Source organism: Astatotilapia calliptera, chromosome 6 (assembly GCF_964374335.1).
Source record: "Astatotilapia calliptera chromosome 6, fAstCal68.1, whole genome shotgun sequence".
NCBI lineage: Eukaryota > Metazoa > Chordata > Actinopteri > Cichliformes > Cichlidae > Astatotilapia > Astatotilapia calliptera.
Genome location: NC_137427.1, coordinates 2,952,095 through 2,973,515, shown reverse-complemented (window position 1 = coordinate 2,973,515; position 21,421 = coordinate 2,952,095). Strand labels below are relative to the sequence as shown.

The following is a 21,421-nucleotide window of genomic DNA, read 5'->3' as shown; positions in this document are numbered from 1 at the left end:
CCGTAGGTGGGTTTCCAGTGACACGGTGGGTGTTAAAAGGTTTTTTTTCTCTCCTCAGATCAAATATTCTGAAGCAAAGAAAAGGACAAAAGTGTAACTGTCAAACACTTACACTCTGCACTGTGTAAGTGCAAAGACCATTTGAGTAGTTCCACTTGCCTCTGGAAAGGCTTAAAGGCTCTCAGTCATGCTCATTTTACTATGTTAGATTTTTTTGAAGCCCTGCGGTAAATTCCCTGCCCTCATTTTTCACACAAGAACACTTTTCTCTGATTTCTGAAACTCACCACCTTGTTGTGCATTCATAGTCCAAAGGGATGCACACAAATCAGACAGCCCAGGCCTGCATATTGCCTTTTGCAACATCCTCAAAAATCCATCTCTGCTATTGGCAGGGCATCGATTCCCTGTGAATGGATGGTGAGTCCAGACAGGGACAGGAGATGATGTGGTGTGAGACGGTTACAATGCACGCGCACGCACGCACGCACACACGCACACAAACGGGTTGATAAGTGTCTGCTAGCCATGTGGGCCCTGCCCATTGCAGCACCATTAATCCAGTACAATATGTCTGCCTAATGCTGTGTGCCATGAAGAAAGGCAGCACTTATCATCTTTAACGTCTCTGGTAGAACATGGCTGGGGAGGATCGGTCACAAAAAAAGCAGAGAGGGTAATTTAAAGGGCCATTTCATCCATATTACCAAAGAACAATATTGAGGGTGAACAGTGAAGTGCAGGAAAATCACGTGTATAGTTTAACCAGAGTAATACAGAATATTTCAGGTCGATACTACAATTGATGTCTGTGATTTAAAAAAAAAAGATTTGGCGTGTTCAGAACAAATAGGATTATACAATATTCATATTAACCCCTTTAATGTGTGTTGTTTTAAGGGGATATTTGCTCTCTGGCACACAAGCTGTGCCGTCACAACACTGTTTCCTCATTACCTTAAAATAAGCTTGTGCTGCAATTTATTGTTACATGGGTTTAGTTTATTCTCGCTGTTGACGTCGCTCTCCATGACTTCAGTTATGGAAAGGTGAGACTGGTATGCTCTCACGTAGAAATGATTTTTGGTGAGATTCAGGTGAGAAAAATATAGGTGCATTCATTATGAAACAACTTGTGCAGACTTCTTTTAAAGACAGAAATTTTCCGTAATGCTAAACTTCAGACAGGAGTCTCACCAAACAGCTAGGCAGTTCTTGAGGATTTCAGAAGAGGTAAAGAGGCAACCAACACTCCAAAAGGCTCATCGAGCCTGACCGCCTTCAGGCATTTCTCAGAACATTCAGAATGTGCAGAGTTTGACTGTTAAGTCACTGGTGCAGGTTAGCAGTGCAAACTGGCTTCTTTTCTGCTTGTCATGAACCTCCAGCCCTATTGCCATGGAGCAGTGGTGTATTTTTCTTGGCAGTGGCACCTATCACTTAGGAGACGACTGCAGTCAGTTGTGCTGATGTCAGAGTTTGGATGGAGTCCATGCCAATCCCAGCCAGGCTGATGGGGCAGAGATGTACAGGCTTGTAGGACTGTGTATTTGTACCGGCACTCACTTCCACAGTGGAATCACTGTCAGTATCTTCTCTCTGTAAGTGCTCTCTGGTTTGTTTTTGCCCATCTTGCTTTCAGCTTTGTGTTAATATTTAAAATGCCTGTTTTTAAATGTGGTATTAAAAGAAGTGTGTATCTGTATATCTGTAGATATGAAACATTCAGCCAGTTTGTTAACACGGTCTATGCGGACAAGCAATTGAAAAGTAATGTAAGTAGTGTAAGGGATTACTTCTTTTTTTTAAAGGTAATATGTAAATAAAAGTCAGACACTGATGCCAACATAAAAACCCATGATGCTGAAATAAACAAAAAAATTTTTTTTCCTGTATTTTGGGGACTATTTCTTTTAACCACGACCGCTCCATATTCTGATTCTTATTGTGAGTATTGTTTTTAGAGCTAGCCGAGGTTATGAACGGGTTACATCTCAGTATATAGACACAGCCTTTGTGGTCAGTTATGCTGGACAACGTGAAACAAGACTGTTTCAGTGACACAAACTCTAAACTCTAAACTCACGGTGACTCTATGACACAGACAACAACAAGAACATAATGACTGGAGGTTTCTGACAGAAAATGAGCTGAGGGGCTCTACCAGCGCTTAAATAAACAGACAGAGAAATACGACCTCCAAGAAGTTGGGAAGCTGCGCAAAATGTAAATAAAAGCAGAATTGAGTGGTATGCAAATTTCACAGTATGACACAGAAAACACATTAAGGCCGTTTAAAATGAGACATTTTACTATTTCCTGAAAAATATGAGCTCATTGTAAATTTGATGGCAGCAACATGTCTCAAAAACTTTGGGATGGGGCCAAAAAAGGCCGGAGAAGGAAGTGGGGCCGAAAAGAAACAGCTGGAGAAACATTTTGAAATTAATTAGGTTAATCGGCAACTGTTCGATTAAATGATGGGCTCTTAAAGGAGCATCTTATAGAACCAGTTTCCCTGTAGTAAAGATGGACAGCTGCAACAGACTGCAAATGTAGACATTTTTGGGATAACATTCCTTAACGTAAAAATCTTTGATTATGTCTTCAAAATATCATCCAAGGATTCAGAGAATGTGGAGAAATCTCTGTGCGCAAAGGAAAAGGCTGAAAATCAATATTGGATCCGTGTGATCTTCAGGCCCAGACATGATTCTGTCACGGAAATCACTGCATGAACACCTCCAGAAATCACGGCAGTCCCGACCTTTCATCATCTGACAACATTTTGAGCATCATGAAACCAAAGATATGACAAAAAAGACCAAGGACAACATTGCTGTCCCTAAACTCCAGCAGGAGATCTTCTCAGGTCCCCGATGTTTACAGATGATTGTTAAAAGAAGAGGGGATGCTACACAGTGGTACGTGGTCCTGTCACTGTTACTGTCATCAAATTCAAAATTAGCCAATATTTTTAATCAAAAATTTAGTATTTTCTGAGTTTAATAGAAAATAAAGTGGAGATGGAAATGAATCAAATGAGTTTCTTTAAGCCTGGTTTATTGGCAAAGTGCATTAAACTGTGAGTGCAGGGATCATCTAACGAGGATAGCTTCTTGTAACTAACCATGAAAACTTCAGGATCAGGACCTTGGAGAGTGCTGCAGGATACATTTTCCCACCGTCTCTGAAGGTTATAGCGAGCTAAGTGGATTGTTTATCGGGTTTAATAACCCCATGAGCAACAATATAACAGTAAATGCAAACAAATAAAAACAAATATAGCTTTAGACAGTTTAGGAAGTCTAAAATCATCATCTGATATGACACTGTTAAATGGCTTGATTATGGTTCAAAGCTCGGAGAAATGAGATGATTTGCTCTCAGGAAACAGTGAAGGTGGCTCTGAATGAGCAGCACTGCACTGTTATCACCCCAGATGGGTCCTTATCAACAGAAGACTCTTTTCAAACCCAGTGAGTTTATATTCAGCATCTTTTTCAGAGCACGTGACACAAATATGTTGGGAGGAAGCGTTTCTCTACACAGGAGTGTTGTTTGGCAATACTTCAATGAGCCTTTACACTTTAATCTGTCGCCTTTAGATATTTTTCCTTGTGGTAAAATTATCACATCTCCAGGCACAATCTGTCCATTTTATTCCCTCATGGCTGTAAAATAGAAAGCAGCCAGCTGTTGTAGTAGTCTGTGGCCATTTGTATAGCCTTTGTGCTACTAAGTGCTCATCCTTCAGTTATTAGGCACAGAGACCTGCAGGGTCAGATAGAAATGAATGTCCAGCCTTGTCCCACTCGCCCCCTGTTGCCTGACACTAAACCATACCCGATGTCTCCCAGAGCATTTAAATACTCATGACTCAGTCCACACTGAGCTTCCCCGCAGCTGGACTGGTGCGCACAGTAAACGCAAACACATCCTGGAGGGGTGAGAGATGTATGAAGAGATGCAAAGTGTAAAAATCTCATGTTCCCGCGTGGGCTGCTAAATTCTTTATTGCTGTTTAATAAGTCATGGAATATGTCATCCGTGACAGTGCGCTTAATTGGAAACATATTAATACGTTCCAATTACCCGAAGTTCCCGCTGAGACCCGAAAGGGCCCGATCCAAACAAGTTCATCACAGGTAAAATAACTCCGTTTCATTTGCTAAATTAAGAAATGTGCTTCCCCGGAGGGAGGTTGGTGATAAAATCAGCAACAGGAGAGAGGAGAAAAAAACAAGCTGCAGCAGCTTCCTCTAAAAATGTGGCTGTGAGGAGAAATAAAAGAGCAGCAGAACAAAATGACTGTATCACTGACTGCTTTAATTATAGGCTGCCATATGCTGGCAAATAACAAATATGGAGAAAGACAGTCGCAACATTATCCTTCCATCTCTCAGTCTGGATCTCTCAGCTCCTCCCCCATGCGCGCGCGGCTTCATTTGATCAAATCCTTCAACTTGGACCACTTAGGCTCAGCCGCACTTTTTACAACACTGCATTTGGGCAACGCCACAACTTGCAGCAGTTCCTCTTCCAGAGCCGAGCACCAGTTTACACCCCGAAAATCAAGGGAGGACAGTCGAGGGGGAAAGGACATCCAGCACCCACGGCATCCTGCGCACCGCCCGCGATGAACGGGGAGGTCATATTTTGCCCAAAGTGGCACCGCGCGTTTTGGTTTCTGCTTTTCGCGGTGCCCTGCTTCCTTCACGCCGGCGAGGCTGAGATAACTTGCCGCTCATGCCAGCCTGGAAGTAAGTGGCTCGGACAGGAATTACTGCTGAAATTTCACACGAGCGAGTCCGCAACAGGGTTCAGGGGACAAGTTTTTGGGAACAGTGAGCGGAGATTCGGGGCCGCGAGTGCGGAAACTCCGCGGCTCAGTTGCGCAGCTGGGTCCGCTGAATGCGCTCGAGCTCGGGTGGAATACCCGGAGACGAGCCTCAAACGGAATACACGAGATCTGCGCGCAAAAGGCGAACTCGGCCAGAGCGAGTTTACGCAGATGAAAGTTTCCAACGTGTCGGCGAGTGGCCAGAAGAAGAACGGCCGTGTCGAAGGTGTGAGGAGGCGCGCCAGGAGGAACAGCCACGGGGACAAAGTCGGATCCTCCCGTTCGGCCCAGAATCAGGACCGGGGAGAGGCCACGGGCACGGTGGCTGGGCGCAGAGTGGCGCGCTCTGAATTGCGCTGGAGCGGAGAGGAGCGGAGAGCCGCCGGTCCGAGGCAGGAGGAGCTAAAACTTAACAGTTCGACGTTCGCTTTGACCGGAGATTCGTCTCACAACCAGGCTATGGTGCACTGGTCCGGGCAGAACAGCAGCGTAAGTGATTCACTGTGTCAGCTTAAAGCATCACTGGTCATATGCACGAAATCACAGCAGAGACAAGTGTGCGCGTAGGCTGGTCGCCATCAGTTGGGCACACCGGCCTCAGGACAACCAACGGAGTCTCCGCTGCTTAAAGTGTGTGTGTGTGTGTGTGTGTGTGTGTGTGTGTGTGTGTGTGTGTGTGTGTGTGTGTGTGTGTGTGTGTGTGAGGGAGAGAGAGAGAGAGAGAGAGTACAGATCCCCACTTCTTAATTAAACTGTCAGGTCCACATAGCGCTTTGGGGACTAAGTAAAGCGCTATACAAATACAGGCCATTCACATATGTAATAATCTACACATTTCCACACATTTCATGGTTTAAATGAAGGATCTGAAATTTATAGAACACAAGTCAGGAGTCCTAGCCCATCATTTCCACAGGAATCTTTTAACTCATGGTATTTGAATCTCATATCAGGCCTAAATGTGCACATGGTTTTGGTCTGGTGGGCAAAGAATGACCCCTTGAAGAAGGTACAGAGACGGGTTGGGGTGGGAGTCCAGGGGCTTTATCTCAGGAACTTCTGCAGTCTGAGCAACTCAACTGATGTCGGGATAAAGCTGTTCGTTTTGAGCATCTGTGGCCAGAGGGCAGGATTTTTAGGTAGTGCAGCAGGTTGTGGGAGAGGTGAAGCAACTTGAGCCTCCCTCTTTTCTCTACTGCTGACAGGTTTCCTGAGACACGCCAGTAAAAGGAACTGCAAAGTCGACAGTTGCATTTGCTCGTGGGCCCTTTCTTTTAATGGCAGGACTGAGGAGATTAGGTTTGACGGTGTTGCAGGTCACGGCTGGAGTTCCTCATGAGGCAGGAGGAAGAAACTGCAAGTGCACCTGTAACAGGCTGCTTAATTATTGCTTCACTTCTCCAAGTGTAATATGAGGATGGAGCATATTTACAGAGCACATGACCAGCAAAGCTTCTGTGTCAAGTCTCAAATAAGGTGTCAGATGTTTCAGGGCATCCAGAGTAAAAAGTGTGTTTGTGGTTAGACCCCATTCCAAGATCTAAATTAAATACATATTTTTTAAAGTGTCTCAATCAGAATATTGTATTTTTTCCTGTCTCCTCTTTGCCTCACACGAGACAACAATTGCAAAAACAAAAATGACATATTTTCATAGCATAGGGCTAGGACACCTCGCAGGTTTTGAGGGTTAGCAGTGGGGCTGAGTTTAGCTGGACAGTGTTAGAGACTATTTATTTTGTGTGATAAAAAAAACAACAAATGATTGCATAGAAAAAGTGGAATTCCTTAAATGCAGTTCTTTTAGGATTTGCACTAAAGTGTTGGTATTGGCCTGCTTTTCTTGCATGGGCAAAATATTTACAGATAGTGGTATTAATACCTCAAAGTTTACATACTTTTTTATAATTATTATGAACATTTCTCTGTTTTTTAACCGTAACATCAATTTAAAGTGAAATCAGTTACCAGAAAAAGAGAGAAACCTCCTCTAGACCAGAAAAAAAGGTTATTGATCAAAATGATTTCAGGTGTTGATGTCAGCTCAGAATTTCACAGCTGCAACTGTAACATTTTTAGGGTTGCATTTTTTTAATTATTCATGAGAAAGCGTTATAATGTCTCTTGATTCCAAAATATTCCTTTTCACACTAATGCGAGGGAAACCAAAACACTCACATAGTTACTGGATTTTTGATGTTTTTTCTGGAATAATGACTGAAGACATATTTTTAAAAAGGTTATTATTTTTTATGACATCCTAATGGAAACATTGGCTTATAATTTCTGCACTGCTTTTGGTATTGAAACTTTGGTCGAGACACACTTTGGCTTTTCTTTTGTTGTGTCACCAGGATGAAGAGTGTGTCTTAATTTTGTGGGTGTTTCCACATCGTGGCCGTTGTCCAGGTGATGACGATGTCAAACGTGTCCTTTGCCTCGGTTCAGCTCTTAGAGCAGGTTCACACTCGTCGCACTCGTGGAATTTTAAGCCATTCACTTAACGGCGACTGAATGTAATTGGACTAGAATTAGCGTTCGGGTCCAGCTGATGATGCTGGATCCCAACACTCAGAGTATCTGGAGAATGTGGTGTGAGTCTACTCGGACATGAGCTGGCAGTGGATGTGTCATTCCTTGCTGTGTCGTCCACATTTTATCGGAAGCTGCCTTTTATGCAGCATTTTTGCTCCCTCTGTAGAGGGAACAAGCAGCGGGTGTAGGAGGAGGAAAAGAGCTCAACACTTTGTCTCGGCTCGAATCTACGCACGAATCAAAACCTATACAAATCATGCTTTATCTTAGCGTAAACGCTTTTTAAAAAAAAGAATTGCTTGAAACTTTAATTAACATCACGAGATGCGAAGAGAGACTTTGGGAAGCTTAATGAAAAAAATCACTAGAGCACAGTTCAAATATATTCATCTGCTGTGAGCACTGATATCTCAACAAGGCTGCTTGTTCTTCTTCAGAGTCAAAACATAATTAGCCTCGACTGGAAGGCAATAAAACATAGAAAGTATTTTCCCCTCTCTCAATTCCAAATGTCCAAGTCCAACTGCTCCACACTGCACAGCTCGGTGTTACACCCACACCACTTAGGCCTGTCTGTAACCAAACCAATTACAGTCAAACACGTATCACCGGCTCCCATGGCCTGCACTTTGCTTTGGACTGAAATCCCATCCTGTGCCTCGGGTGTTTCTGTGGGCTTGACAAACTAGTGTAGCTCATGACACAAAATGACCGTACAGTGGAGACGAGGGAGGAAAAAATCTTGAGAATGTCAGAAACGGTTTGGATTTTTTCCTCCTGTTTTTCATTTCTGCTGCTCTGCTTCCATCAACTTGCGTTCACCCTCAAAAACCAAACAGTCATTACTATTTAGCAGCCCTATTTGGTTTTGTGATATGAATAGACTTGTGTGACTGTGAAACAATTTGCCCCTATTCTTTCAGCCGATGCAGACGACGAACTCGAGAACATCCTGCATTAAATATGTCGAGTTGTTGCTATAAGCAGGAACAGATGTGCTTGGTCTTTACAATCGGAGCCACTTTATAAATAAACAGATGAGTCAACGGCATGCCACGGAGCCAAAGTGAAAGGGATACAGATAAGGGCTCTGATGCTCTTAATATTTAACCTTTAAGGCATTTTTGCTCATCCCTCAGATGTCCCAGATTACTGAAAGCTTGTATGTCAGGCTGGATTGGAGGTTGTAATTATGACTCATGAAACATTGGCCACAGGAGTCACGTTAGCCTCAAACAACAAACAAAGGAAAACACGCTTGCACGCATACCCCCGGCATCAAAATGAAAGTAATAAAAAGGCAGTCTGGACACGTGTATTCTACGTTACGCCCATGATTTGTACTTTTATCATACACTTATGTCAAGCTTCAATAAAAATCCAGGACTCAAGTTTTTTGGTCACATGCCCAAAGTTTAACTTCTAAAACTTCTCCCTCTCCCAGAGAATGGCCCCAGTGTTTATCAAGGGCATGATTTGTCATTCTGTTGGACTTTTCTCTTTTTTTGTGCTTGTCAATCCTTTTCTTTGTGTCTGTCTCTTATACTTCCTTGCACTCTCCAGAAAGACATTTGACAGCACAGAGAGCTGCTGTGAACTTGCTGTGTTGAGCTGTGTAGGTGGACAGCACCGCACTGTAGTAATGGCATGGCAAGATCTAAAGACGGTGTCACTGAGAATCCGTCAATACTCATATGTGTCATTCACAAGTAGTGCAATCAAACAGGCGAAGGAGGCTGTGAATTAAAAGTCTTTCTCATTCATTTCCAGTAAAACGTAAAAAATGTAACTGCCATACTGTAAGTGTTGATTCAATTTGAGCTAAGTGCTAACAGTAGAGGACAGGACAAACATTTTTTTCCCCACTGCTCCGTCAGCATTCGATCATTTCAACACAACAAATTTGGCTGTCGGATTAGCTTTAAGTTTGTATAACGAACGAGAACAAAAAAATTTAGGATTACCATCTTACAGTTTAACAGCTGCTATGATCTACGTCTCCAAACCGACCAATATGCAGGATCAAATTAAACTGGCACTTGTGAGAATTAAAAAAATAAACCTAAAACAGATGAAGGTTAAATATGCAAAACAAAATATCTGTGAGGAATGAAGGAAATCTAGTTTTGTAACTCCAAACTTTGACCTGAGCTCCTCCGATTTGGGTCTTTTCTTTATAACTTTAAAAACACGCCCGTTTCATTTCAACTTGATTACTTTCTGACTCTTCATTGTCTTGCCGTCTGCTACAGGATTTATTTTTAATGTTGTAGTGTTTGCTTTTAGTTCACTAAATGGATTAGTGAAGACTTGCGTCTTGAGCTTTGATGTATTCTCTTCCTCTTGGGAACCGTGAGCAGATGCATTTGGTTGTTTTAAGGTCTACGTAGAGCTCAGAGTGGATTCAGCCAAAACTTTTGAACAGTTTATACCTCCCCATGTGATTTTATAGACTTGGCATATTGTGTACTTAAAATGCATTCTGTGGTGTTGAATGACAAGTATAAAGGTTATTATTGTGGTTATTAAGGTTACGGTTATAGGGTTAGTGGGTCATTTATAGCATACGATGATCAAAAAACCACAAAACAGCTCAGCAGTAGTGTAGTGGTAAAACCTGCCACATTTAATGATACCAGGCTTCCAGTCTGCAGGCTGTATCATCACTGACAAGTCTGTGGTCCTGGTATCCCCTTAAAAGAGAAGAACTGAGAACTGGTTGTTGTCGAGAACCATTGCCAGTAGTCCAATGTCTTGGAATTATTCGTCTGTCTGCCCTTTGAGCTGCTTATCGGTCGTTGTACTGGCACAACAATCAGCTGATTTCAGTTCATATGTTGGAGGAGGAAAATAGCAGCGCAGTCTGCAGCGTGGACATAACTTTGCTTTTGGTTTTCATCATCTTTGTGTTCTGCTAAGAGAAAGATCATATGTGTTCTTACAAGGATAGAGATTTATGTTGGTGTGTGGAGCCGTAGCCTGTAGGTTTACATTGTTAAATGGTAATTATGTAATCACCAGACACTGTGTTTCAGATCATTTTACAGTGTAACATGAAAGTAATGTAACGAGTAGTATAAGGAACTACTTTCTCCTTGGAGTAATTAGTATTTGTGTATTATGTGTAATAATTAGTTTTTTGAGTAACAACCACGACACTGATCACATCACAGTGGGCAAAAATCTCCCACATTCACACACATCTACCCACAGAGCATACAGTTAATTTCCATTAATATAAAGTCTTTGATATGATGCTTAAAGATGATGGAGACTCAAAGGGAAGCTGATGAGAACCGAGTGAGAATCAATAATGAATCAAATGATAAGTGATAATATAATATTGATTATGTAACTGAAATCGCTACATTCTTATCAATCCCCCGTTGTCTCCTTTTGTAGCCCTGCACCACTTTCAGCTCTACTCAGTTTTTCACCTGTTTTCCTTAATATTTTTGAGTGTTTCATTATTTGTACATTTACTTTATTTATTTTGTGGAATATTTGTAGATTAGATCACAGAGTTGAAAAGAACGATTTAAATCACAAGAGTGGTCTTTATAATAAAAGCTCATTTGAGGCACCATAAGGGCCAGTGAAATGGTTAAGTGCTACAGTGTTTCTGCATCACTGTTCAAACTGCCAACTGTTTTCAACTGACATCTACAAGTAATACAGATAGAGAGCGGCAGATCTAACTGATCAAATACTGACTGTGTTCTTGGTACTGGCAGGAGCAGCATTGAAATTCTATGAAAAAAGGTTACAGGTAAAGAGCAGAGTCACTTTGGGACTGGTGGCATATTGCTCAGATGGATGTAAGACATGCACCGCCACAGCATTATTTACATTATGAAATGTCAGGCATTAAGTACCTTGGTCTGTCACTCAGAGGGAGGCTGACATATTGCCTGTCAGCCTCAGACGTTTGCTTTTGAGCTTGCAGAGACATAGGACAAGCCCTGTGGGAACGTACCTAATAAAAGCAAACAGAAGCAGGTAAATTATGAAATGAAACCCCGTAGAGACGACGCAGCGTGCCGTTTTTTTTCCTCTCATACAAACAGAAAAGTAACGCATCATAAGATTTTGTCACCAATTAATGAGGAGTCGATCATGTGACACTCTTTGAAGAGTTGTGAGAAGCTCACTCACATATGCTGTCTCAGCTGACAGTCTCACACCATCTCCGGAGGTGTTGAGAGAATCTATTTGTGCATGCGTTCCCATAGCCGTAGCAACACCCAGTTTACCGCAGACCCCAGATCTGTTTTACCAAAGTCACGTCTCTGCCGATTCTCTTGACACCACCGAGCCTTTGCCGTTTGCTCATTTTCAGACATTTGAGGACTGTCGACACCGCGTGGAGTTGTGAGACGAGCAGTAGATGGAAAACATTCACAACTGGCTCATCAGACATGTCGTTTAGAACAGATATGCCACGTTAAAAGGAACCGTGAAGAAGGGAAAACTGGTGTGGTTAGAGGGCAATACGGCTCATCTGTTTTTTACAATCCTGTTTTGTTGCCTTGCAACATATTAAGTCCTAAGTATAAAAGCCTGTTCTTGAAAGTGCACTAAAGGTTTTAAAATTAAATCATTTATCTGTCATAAAAGTTTGGAATGCATTTGCTCGCAGTGCAGCCTCAGGGACAGTAATGGCTGTCTCTTTAATTGGTCGCCAACTTTGATCCTGAATGAAATATCACAGCTTGTATGACATGAACTTTTAAACCAGAATTCATGGTGCCCTGATAATTAATCTCAATGACTTTGGTGATATAATAGCTGTAATCTAACGCCACTGTTGAACGTTTTAGCTGTTAGCAAAATTACTGGACAAACTGTCTTGATGCACGCTCAATCATCCAGGTCGATAGATCCCAAAATGTTGAGTCTGTTCATGTGGATGTAGCATTCTATGATCAAGGAACTGACCTCACAGCTCACTTTTCATTCATTGTGCAAATGTACTGTTTGTAAGGTTGACGAAACATTTCTCCCACAAAAAACGTTATGTCCAGATGAACAGAATCAACCTTTTGGTATTGGACAAACTGCTATAACATTTTGTATCCACAGAATAATAAAGACTGACTCTATATTTTTTCTCTAATTGTACCTGGAAAATTCTCAAAATCAAATTCAAAGAAAATCTGTTTTCATAAGAAAAGAATAGCACAAAATACACCATCAGGTCAGTCATTACAACCGCTCTAAACTGCACACAATGACCAATTTTGGAGTAAAGTTTAGCAACATGTTAACACTTTTAATATTCCTCAATCCCAATCGCGTCAAAACACACACACACACACACACACACACACACACACACACACACACGCTCTGTGACAAGCATACAAATTGTAGTAGCTATTACCTGCTAATTACACATACCTACTAACTGTGCAGCAACAGAGTAAACAATACAAATATGGTAAAAAAGTCCAGTTCAGTGACTTGAATCCAATCAAACCGTATCAAACAGCTTCCAGCAGCATCGCTCTGTGCTCCTGACTTTAAGCCTTGACAAATTGATAAATTCAGAAAAAGATCACAGCTGTTATGAAGGGGAAATTAGCCGCAGAGCAATTTTTGCGGAAAACTGTAAACATGTTTGTTTCTGTGCCAAAGTTGACCTGGGACACTATGGTGACTGTTTCTGTTTTTGGAGGAGACTTGAGTGGACGTGTAGGTGATGTAATCCACCCGAGTGGATTACATCTTATGCAGAAGGAGCAAGCTGAAAGAGATATTATACTGTACAGTGGTGTCAGAATGTAGCTTAGCAGCATTGGATGGTAATCTGCAGAATGACTTTGGAAATCACGAAGATTAAGCGAGTGAAGGCAGACACAAGAATTAAGTGGTGGAAGCTGAAGAAGGATCTGGGTGGAGGGGGAGATACCAGATAGCTGTGACAATACGGCTGGAGTAGTGAGGAAACCTTAGAAGGTGTTTGGTGTCCTGACAGAGGAAGGAGGAAAAGGAGACTTAGTGGGGAAACGAGGAAGTACAGAAAAGCATTCAAGGTAAGAGATTAGCAAAGAAGAAGCGGAACAGTCGGGTTAGAAAGTAGACCAGTGTGCTATGGGCAGGGTGAGATGAAGGCAGATGATCTGCTGTGATGACCCCCCAAAGGGAGGAAGACGAAGGAGATGAATACCCTTCTTATAACAACAACATTTAATACAACAGAAATAAACTACAACAGTCACTTTAGACATATCACTCAATAAGAGTGAGTTATTATCACATTTCTTTCAAGGTAAATGTTTGTTTTTTTAAATGTGACAGGTCACCCAGACCCCCCACCAAGTGAAAAATCACAAGTATGAATCCTAAAACATGATAAGAGCTACAATGAAACAAACGTTGCTTAAAAGAATCCTGAAGAAGGGAAGTAAGAAACCTGAAAATAACCTTTACGTTTGTGCTTTCATTAATTAAACTGAATGTTTTTAAAGCTTATTTCCACCATTTCTCACTGTCATGTCTCTAGTTTCCATTCTTCACTTGACCCTTACTAACATGTTTTCAGGTGTACACGCTGTATCTTCAGATGCCTTAAAAAACTTCAATCAATTTCTTATGTAACACTGTTAAAAATGCTGTTTTTATAGATGTTTTCTTGGCTTCTTCCTGACAGTGAAGTCGAGGCAGTGGCTCAACTGTTTCACAGGTATAACAGCGCGTCTTCCAAATAGTCACTTTAAGGTTCGCCAAGTAATTAACCTACAAATGCCTTTATTTCTGTTTGTTGACAAGAGAAATGTATAAAACTTGTTGAAATAGATTTTTTTCATCAAGAAATATAAAAGTACAGTTTATGAGCTGTCGTTTGAGAACTTGTATTCTGTACATTAATGTGTTTTTGGAGCAAATAAAGTCACAGATGTTTTAACAAAATCCAGATGATTATTAGTAGAACCTGATACAGGATTTTAAAACCAATGCTGATCTTTGATGATTTAAAAATGAGATATTCCGATATATTGGCTGATGTGTTCAGTGTTCTTTCAGACACTAAATATGCACAGTTTTTCCTAAATTTTGTCAGGTATATTTATTTATTTACTCATTTACCTTTTGCTTGAGCCTGCTCAGATCAGCTAGTTGTTGTTGCTAACAGAGAGTTAGAGAGTGCCCTCTGCTGGTAAATGATGCAACAGCAGCTCGCATAGCAGAATTGAACGGCGTTTCTCCGATGCCTTCTCTTTTTTGGTTTACTAGTCGCTGTAAATGCTGATACCCATAGATCGGAAATTAATTAATATCGATCGCATCGCTGTTCAAATCAAATCAAATTCAAATTTTATTTGTCACATACACAACCATACACAGTACGACATGTGGTGAAATGCTTATTGCTGTGCAATGCCCAACCATTAAATGACAGTAAGAATTGACCTATTGCCAGATTACTACAAAATTTACAGATTTTAACTTTTACAGTAAAAGAATGTGCAAATAAACAGTGTGTGAGTCCAGTCCTACACCTGGTTCAAAGACCGAATAGCCCGGGGGTAGAAGCTCCTCCTCTTTCTCTCTGTTTTGGCTTTAAGGGACCGGAAGCGCTTCCCAGACCTCAACAGTGAGAAGAGTCCGTTGTTGGGATGAGAGAGGTCCATCATAATCTTCCTGGCTTTAGTCGTGCACCGCTTGGTGTAGATGGACAGCAGGTCAGGAATAATTTCATTATTCGTTTTAACTGGTTTCCTTATTGTAAAATATTTGGGTAAAAATCGAGTCCAATAAATATATGCCTCGAATTACTAGCTATACATTATACATGATAGGTTTACATCATCCTACACACTTGAGTCATGAGTGTGTCCATGAGCGACTTACCCTTTAATATGACATCTTTTTAAGTTGATTTGGTCACATTTGATATTTGTACACAGCCAGTTCTCTGTTTCATGTGCTTTTATTCTCCTTAATCTGTATCCATGTCTGTTTCTTTCTGTTTATTTTACTCACATGCACCCGGTGTCTTGGCCAGACTCTTCCTGCGTAATGCTGCAATTACAGTGTGAGCTTCCAAATCAGGTTGTGAGCATCCAAATTTAATGCGAGTGGAGTCTAATCTGTGTGCTTTCAGACCTGTTACTTAGCACATCCTGCTGAGAGGAAGCATGAAAGACACATCGAAACAACAACCGAAGCTGCTGTGTGGGCTAAGCGATCCTTCGGGTACGTGCCTGGGAGTGATCAGGAAGGGGGGACGTTGTCACGCTCCGCTGAACAGCGTTTACTTGCCATCAAGCTGCACATGCTTATAAACAAACTAGGTTCCTAGTCCCTCTGTCTTTCTACGAGCAAAATCCCAAGTGAGCCCACACAAATAAGTCCTTATTTCTTTCAGTCTGAAGTCATATGGTGTAAACTCAGTCTCTTGAGTACTCTGTCTTCCTGCAGGCAAGCTCCCTCTTCACAAAATATATACATTTTGTAGATAATGTGGGATATTGGGACACTGTCAGCCAAGCTTGTGAGGCCCTTATGAACAGACACTTTATTTAATAAGTACTCTCAGGAGATCCTGAGAGTATTACTCCTACAATCCTTTAGTTTTGAACCATGTACGGTTCACACTCAATTTGTGACCCTCTGACTTTGCAGAAAGTGGGTAAATTTATACACAGCACAGAGTACTGAGGATCTCATACAGGTAGCTGATTGTTCAGTTTCTTCCTTTTATATTGACTGTGAAATTATCAATTGATTCTGTTTTTTTTTTTAATTGACCCATTGCATAATTGTCTTTAATGGCAAGCAAGGAAACAGTAGAAATTCATCAATTTAAGCCACAGTATCGAGTTAAGATGAACGTTAAAGTCTTTAAAGACTAAAATTCCAAAGTAATCTGTAAGCTACTCTCTACATTAAGCTGAAAAAACTAAGAGCATCAAAAGCATCTTTACATTAGTGGAAGATTCCTGCTAAAATAATGTGACATCACCTCAAACTCACAGTTCCCAGAAGTGTAGCGCACCTTCCCAAAGTCACACCACAACCTTAGGCAAGAGCACCTGGCTGCAGCCACTGTGGAGCTCCACAGTATGCTTTTCTTTCCCCTCCAGCTTTATTTCAAAAGGAACAATGACAACAAACATAATACATGGAGGAGGCAATGTACATTTGTAGTGCAAAATAATAATAAAGTGGGAGAGTATGTGTAATTCAACAAATAAGATAGAGAGAAAGATTAAAAGGGAGAAAAAAATAGAAAATTAACTTTAAAAAGAAAGCGAGCGATACAGTGACATTGAATAATGAAAGAAAGACATTAAAAATATTACAAATATTGATGGTTTTTAAAGCTTTCTTGTTGGGAGAGGAACAAATTGTATGGTTAGGGTTCCATGTTGGGTATTTTGGCTGTTTTAATGCATTATTTGAAATGGCAGAGTGAAGAGTGACAGGAAAGCTGTGGGAGTGAGAGCGGGTAGCACATGCAGCAAAAGGCCACGGGTCGGATTCGAACCCGGGCCAGCCGCTCTCAGCCATGCGACATCTATATGAATGACTCTGTCCCAGCCTTTACGATCCGCTTTCGCGGTTTCCACTGTATCACGTGTTTCCACCTACTGTGGATCTCCACAGTGGCTGCAGCCAGACCCTTCTCAACTTAGCGGGAAGGTTAGCATACCGCAAGCTAGCTCTTTCACTCTGTGAGAAGCCTATAGTCTGTACTGTGCTAAGTGGATTGGCTCTTTGTTTTAGCTCACTGGCATTGATGTTTTAACTAAATCCTGTAAACGTATGTAAGAGCAATATTTCCCTCTGCTTCTAATGTTAAAGTCAGTTCATTGGACTCCTACAGTGTAGGCTAACTCAATTAAAATCATTGTTTCCAACTTAAAGGACAAATGGACCAAACTGTCGATTTGTTTTTTGTCTTTACATGATCTTTTTAACTGATTTATGTTTCAGCTTAAGTGTGTATTTATCAGCCAAATGACAGGGCAAGTAGTGTAAAAGTGTGAGAAATAAGGACAACGTAATTAATGAGTCCCAGCAACGTTACGTATTAGCTCAGGAAAAAGAATGGCCTTTGTGGGAATGACTTGAATGTCTCAGTATGTCTCTGTATGTTCACTTACTTAATTATTTCCTGATAGTTCAGAAATAAAGGGATCATTTCTGAAACTGGTTCAGTTCAGCTGGGTTGCCTAACATGTCTGACACAGTAGTGCCATAGAGTGTGAGATTTTATAGCAATAAAAGATTTCATTAAAGATTTGTTAGCCTTGTCATAATGAAACCCGTTATTAAACCCAAAACCTGCAAGCCTTGGCCTTGACTCGTTGCAAATGCCTCTATGTGCACCTTTGTGATACAACACATGTATTTTTTTAACACAATGCCATTTCTCATCAGTGCACTCACTTTTCTGCTGCTGCTGGCGACAGTACTGCAGCTGCCCCACTGCCCCCGTGATGTGATTGACACTTTGATGTGAATGACGGTGATGGAAGTGATGGGTGTACGGGAAAGAAGAGCTCTGCACACTATTAGGAGAGCATTGAAGCGTGGCTTAAAGGCTGAGCTGCGAGGTGGAGCTCACTTACAGATCAGATTTTGTCTGGACATTTGTGGAAGTTGTTGAAGCAAATGTAATTTATGCAGCACACAGAGTGTATTAAGCAGGAGCAAGGAGTTTAAATTACTTTGGAATATCTGAAAAAGTTCAGCTTTAGAGATTTAGCAGATACCCTCCAAGTGCAGATTTGCTCTCTGGCACAAACATTCAATCTGTGGTCGTGGTGTTTATATATTACGCACTTCCTTTGAAACCTCTTCCCCAACATAGCAATTCAGATTGACAAGGGTGATTCTTGCAGCTATTGCAAGACAGCCAAGAGGCTGCGGTCCCATCTCACTCGCTGATCAGCTCGAGAATTGCACGGGACATTTCTGTGGCTCAAATTGAATCCCTGGCAATCTGTAAACCACAGGAATGTGTCTGAAAGATGAAAAAGGTGTTTTCTAAGAGCAAAGCGCATTGACTGAGAGAAGCAGATGAGACGGCCGGTCAAGTTAATTGACCGAGCCTGATATAGCATGGAGACAGGGCGGTAGGGATAGCTGGCGAAACAGGCGATGGATGGAAGAGGCTCTGGTTTTTAAATGCACGCCGGTTGCATTTGATAAGCAGCTGTTTTTTTTTCTCTGTCTGCATTCATAGCAAAATCCAGCTTCAGAGGAGACCTTGTGTTGCCCACTCATGCTCTTGAAATTGAAATGGTGCATAGCGAACAATTTCTCTTTAAAAGCGACAACAAACTGATCCTTTTTCCCTTTTCTTTGCCTTTACAAAAGCCCACACTCTTCCTGGCTGTGCGTGCAGAGGTGACCTAACATTGCAATTGACAAATCTTATAATGAGTCCATATCACAGTGCTGTTCATTATGATCAATGTGTTTTTCTGCTGCAAAGGCCACTGCTCTCAAAAAGTACAATAACAAGAATATATGTTGAAATGCATTTTTTCTTGTTTTTCTCTTATCTCCTTTGATGCTAAAGCTCACACAGTGTTTATTTTCTATAGAAGCTGCCAAGGTTCCTAAGGGCTGGTGTGAGTGTCCATGTATACCCGAGTGTAATCTCTAGATGAATAAACAAACCTTATCAAACACTAGAGAATAAAATGCTAAAATCATGTTTTTTTTAAATGATAATTCCCATTTGGAATATTTAACACTTTATATCTCTCAACATGATTAAAAAAGTTACAGTGAACTGACTTTGTGGTTCCTTATAATTAAGATTTATGAAACGTGACGGTAAATTCATCATACACATGCCATTTAAACACTTCTTTCAGCATCTATTAGCCCAGTTAACACCTGTGTTTAGTGGAAGTGCATAATACCACATTAGCGCTGCAAATCAGTACAATGAATTTTAATTGAAAATGAGAAAGTCAGAGTGCACAGAGTACACACTTGGAGCCGATCCTGTAATTATGATGTTTTGCTGATGTAAAAAGGTAAAGCAGAGATGGTCTTTGTGGAGAGGATGATAGTCTTACAGCTGTAATAGAAATTCCCTCCAGATCGCAGAGATTCAGCACAGCTGAATGTCAGGATGCTCTTGACTGCTGAGAGAGAATCACCTGACAGTTTCAGTGTTTTACTTGGTTTACCATCTTGCTGGAGGTAACATGCTTTGTGAGCTTATGCTGTCAGATGTACTGCAAAGGAGAATTGACACCTCAAACCGCAGGCTGTGTTTTCTGCGCTCCTTTCTTCTTGGTTATTTACAGATTTATCTTTTAGCAATGAACTCCCATTGACTTTATGTCTGTGGAAGGATATAGCCACAAGTTAGGGCCGCTGCAATGAAGTCATTTTTCTCGGAACCAGAAGTGACCATATTTGGACAAGTGGGTGGAGTGCTAAGTTGTCAGTGAATGCTAGCAAACATAGTTAGCAAATGCTACTAAAACTAAAGCACAGACTTCTTGGATGGCCTGCACCGCATGGCATTTCATTAAAATGCTCCAGAAAGCACGAGCATTGCCAACGTAGTGGAGACGAGTAGTTCAGCCTCTGATATTAGCTGAGGTGAAGCCTGGCAGACGCCGATAACGGGACATGACCAAAACATCTGCACCCCAAACTCCAGTATCCAAATAGATCCATTATACTGTATAAGAATGTACCCACCCTATAGATGCTATGCAGCTTGAAACTATCATATGAAAAACTATTTGTATTATAGTGTACAAAGGCTTTTTAATAATGGAAGGTTGGGCAGTTTTAACTAGAGATGGTACGATACCACTTTTATGTGTCCGATACCGATATCATAAATTTGGAAATCTGCCATAATGTATTTTTTAATCAATAAAACTGTTTTTAATATCTTGCTGCATTTTGTATAAGTTCATACTCAAGTTTTAAAAAACAAAACACTAAAGCTATTCTGTTATACCTGTATGCAAAAAGTACACTGCACCCAAAATATTTCATAGTTCAGCAATGCTGAACTATGAAATATCTAATCTAATGAACTTAAACCTGCTCCATCCTTCCTATTCTGGTATTTTAAAGAGTACTTAGCAGAAATATTAAACAACCTAACTAATAGGGTTGTCAACTCCCAGCAAAAAAAAAGGGAACCACACCCCACCGTCCGCCTCATGATGCTTAATCGATGTAATCAACTTTAATTTAATGCACTTTTTTTCTACAATAATTAAATAGATTCAACATCTTTCTTCAACATAATTGCAGACTGCATAGGTGGTACCTTCCCAAAGGAAAACATACTATAGCTCACTAGGGTATATATTAGACTTAATAGTCACTATATTCAGTAATGGATTTCTATACATGTAAGATTCAGATAATTATTTAATAACAGCCAGACATTTTAAATAAGAATAAGAAAGAAAAGCATTTCATTGTACCCCCCTTTCCCTGTTAATGCCCTATCGGCCCCCCTGGCAAAACTTTGCTAGATCCGCCCCTGCACAGTTAGCAGCATCAGCTACGTAGAAAAAGATCCTGGTGTTAAATAAATTCTAACAACAGCTTATCAAGCTTAAACGTGCTGCTGTTGTTCAGCTGCTGGTTTCCTCTTTCTGGTGCAAAGTGGGCCAAAAACAAACAAGAGAGACGGACTCGCAACAGAAAAGCCGATCAGCTGATCATTGATCAGTTTCATGATTGAAGTAGCAGCAGGAGAGAGAGAGAGAGAGGCAGTCATAAGCTTAACGTGGGAATGCTTTACAAACATTCAGAGATGAACTTACACACTTGCTTTACTTCTTTCTGAGATAACTTTCTCAGAGATGAAATGCTGGGTTGGTAGCGAGGCTCCAAATGCTCAACCAGACCGCCACAGGTCTCACACGCTACAGCCGCTCTATCACGTGACGCATACTGCTCCGACGTGCTAAGGTTATGAGCTGAGTCACACCATGTCGCAAGTTTTGTGAAGTGCTTTAGTGATATTTAATGGATCGGATTACATTTTTTTTATTTGTCTCTGATATCCGATCCAATAATTTAGGTCAGTATCGG

General features: G+C 41.1%; 1 protein-coding gene across 7 annotated transcripts in view; it reads left to right on the top strand.

Moving 5' to 3' along the window:
- Positions 1–4,472: 4,472 nt before the first annotated feature.
- sorcs1 (sortilin-related VPS10 domain containing receptor 1) overlaps positions 4,473–21,421 on the top strand; it is a 203,731-nt gene continuing 186,782 nt past the window's right edge. For 3 of the 7 annotated variants that reach the window (XR_013909576.1, XM_026169679.2, XM_080302627.1), the window contains exon 1: positions 4,474–5,332. Coding sequence is in view for 3 of the 7 variants with exons in the window: in XM_026169679.2 (XP_026025464.2) it covers positions 4,640–5,332 (693 nt within the window). In the remaining 4 variants the exon portion in view is untranslated. Of the gene's footprint in view, positions 5,333–21,421 lie in introns of all 7 variants that reach the window. The other 4 variants (XR_013909577.1, XR_013909578.1, XR_013909575.1 and 1 more) reach the window with 2 other exon arrangements.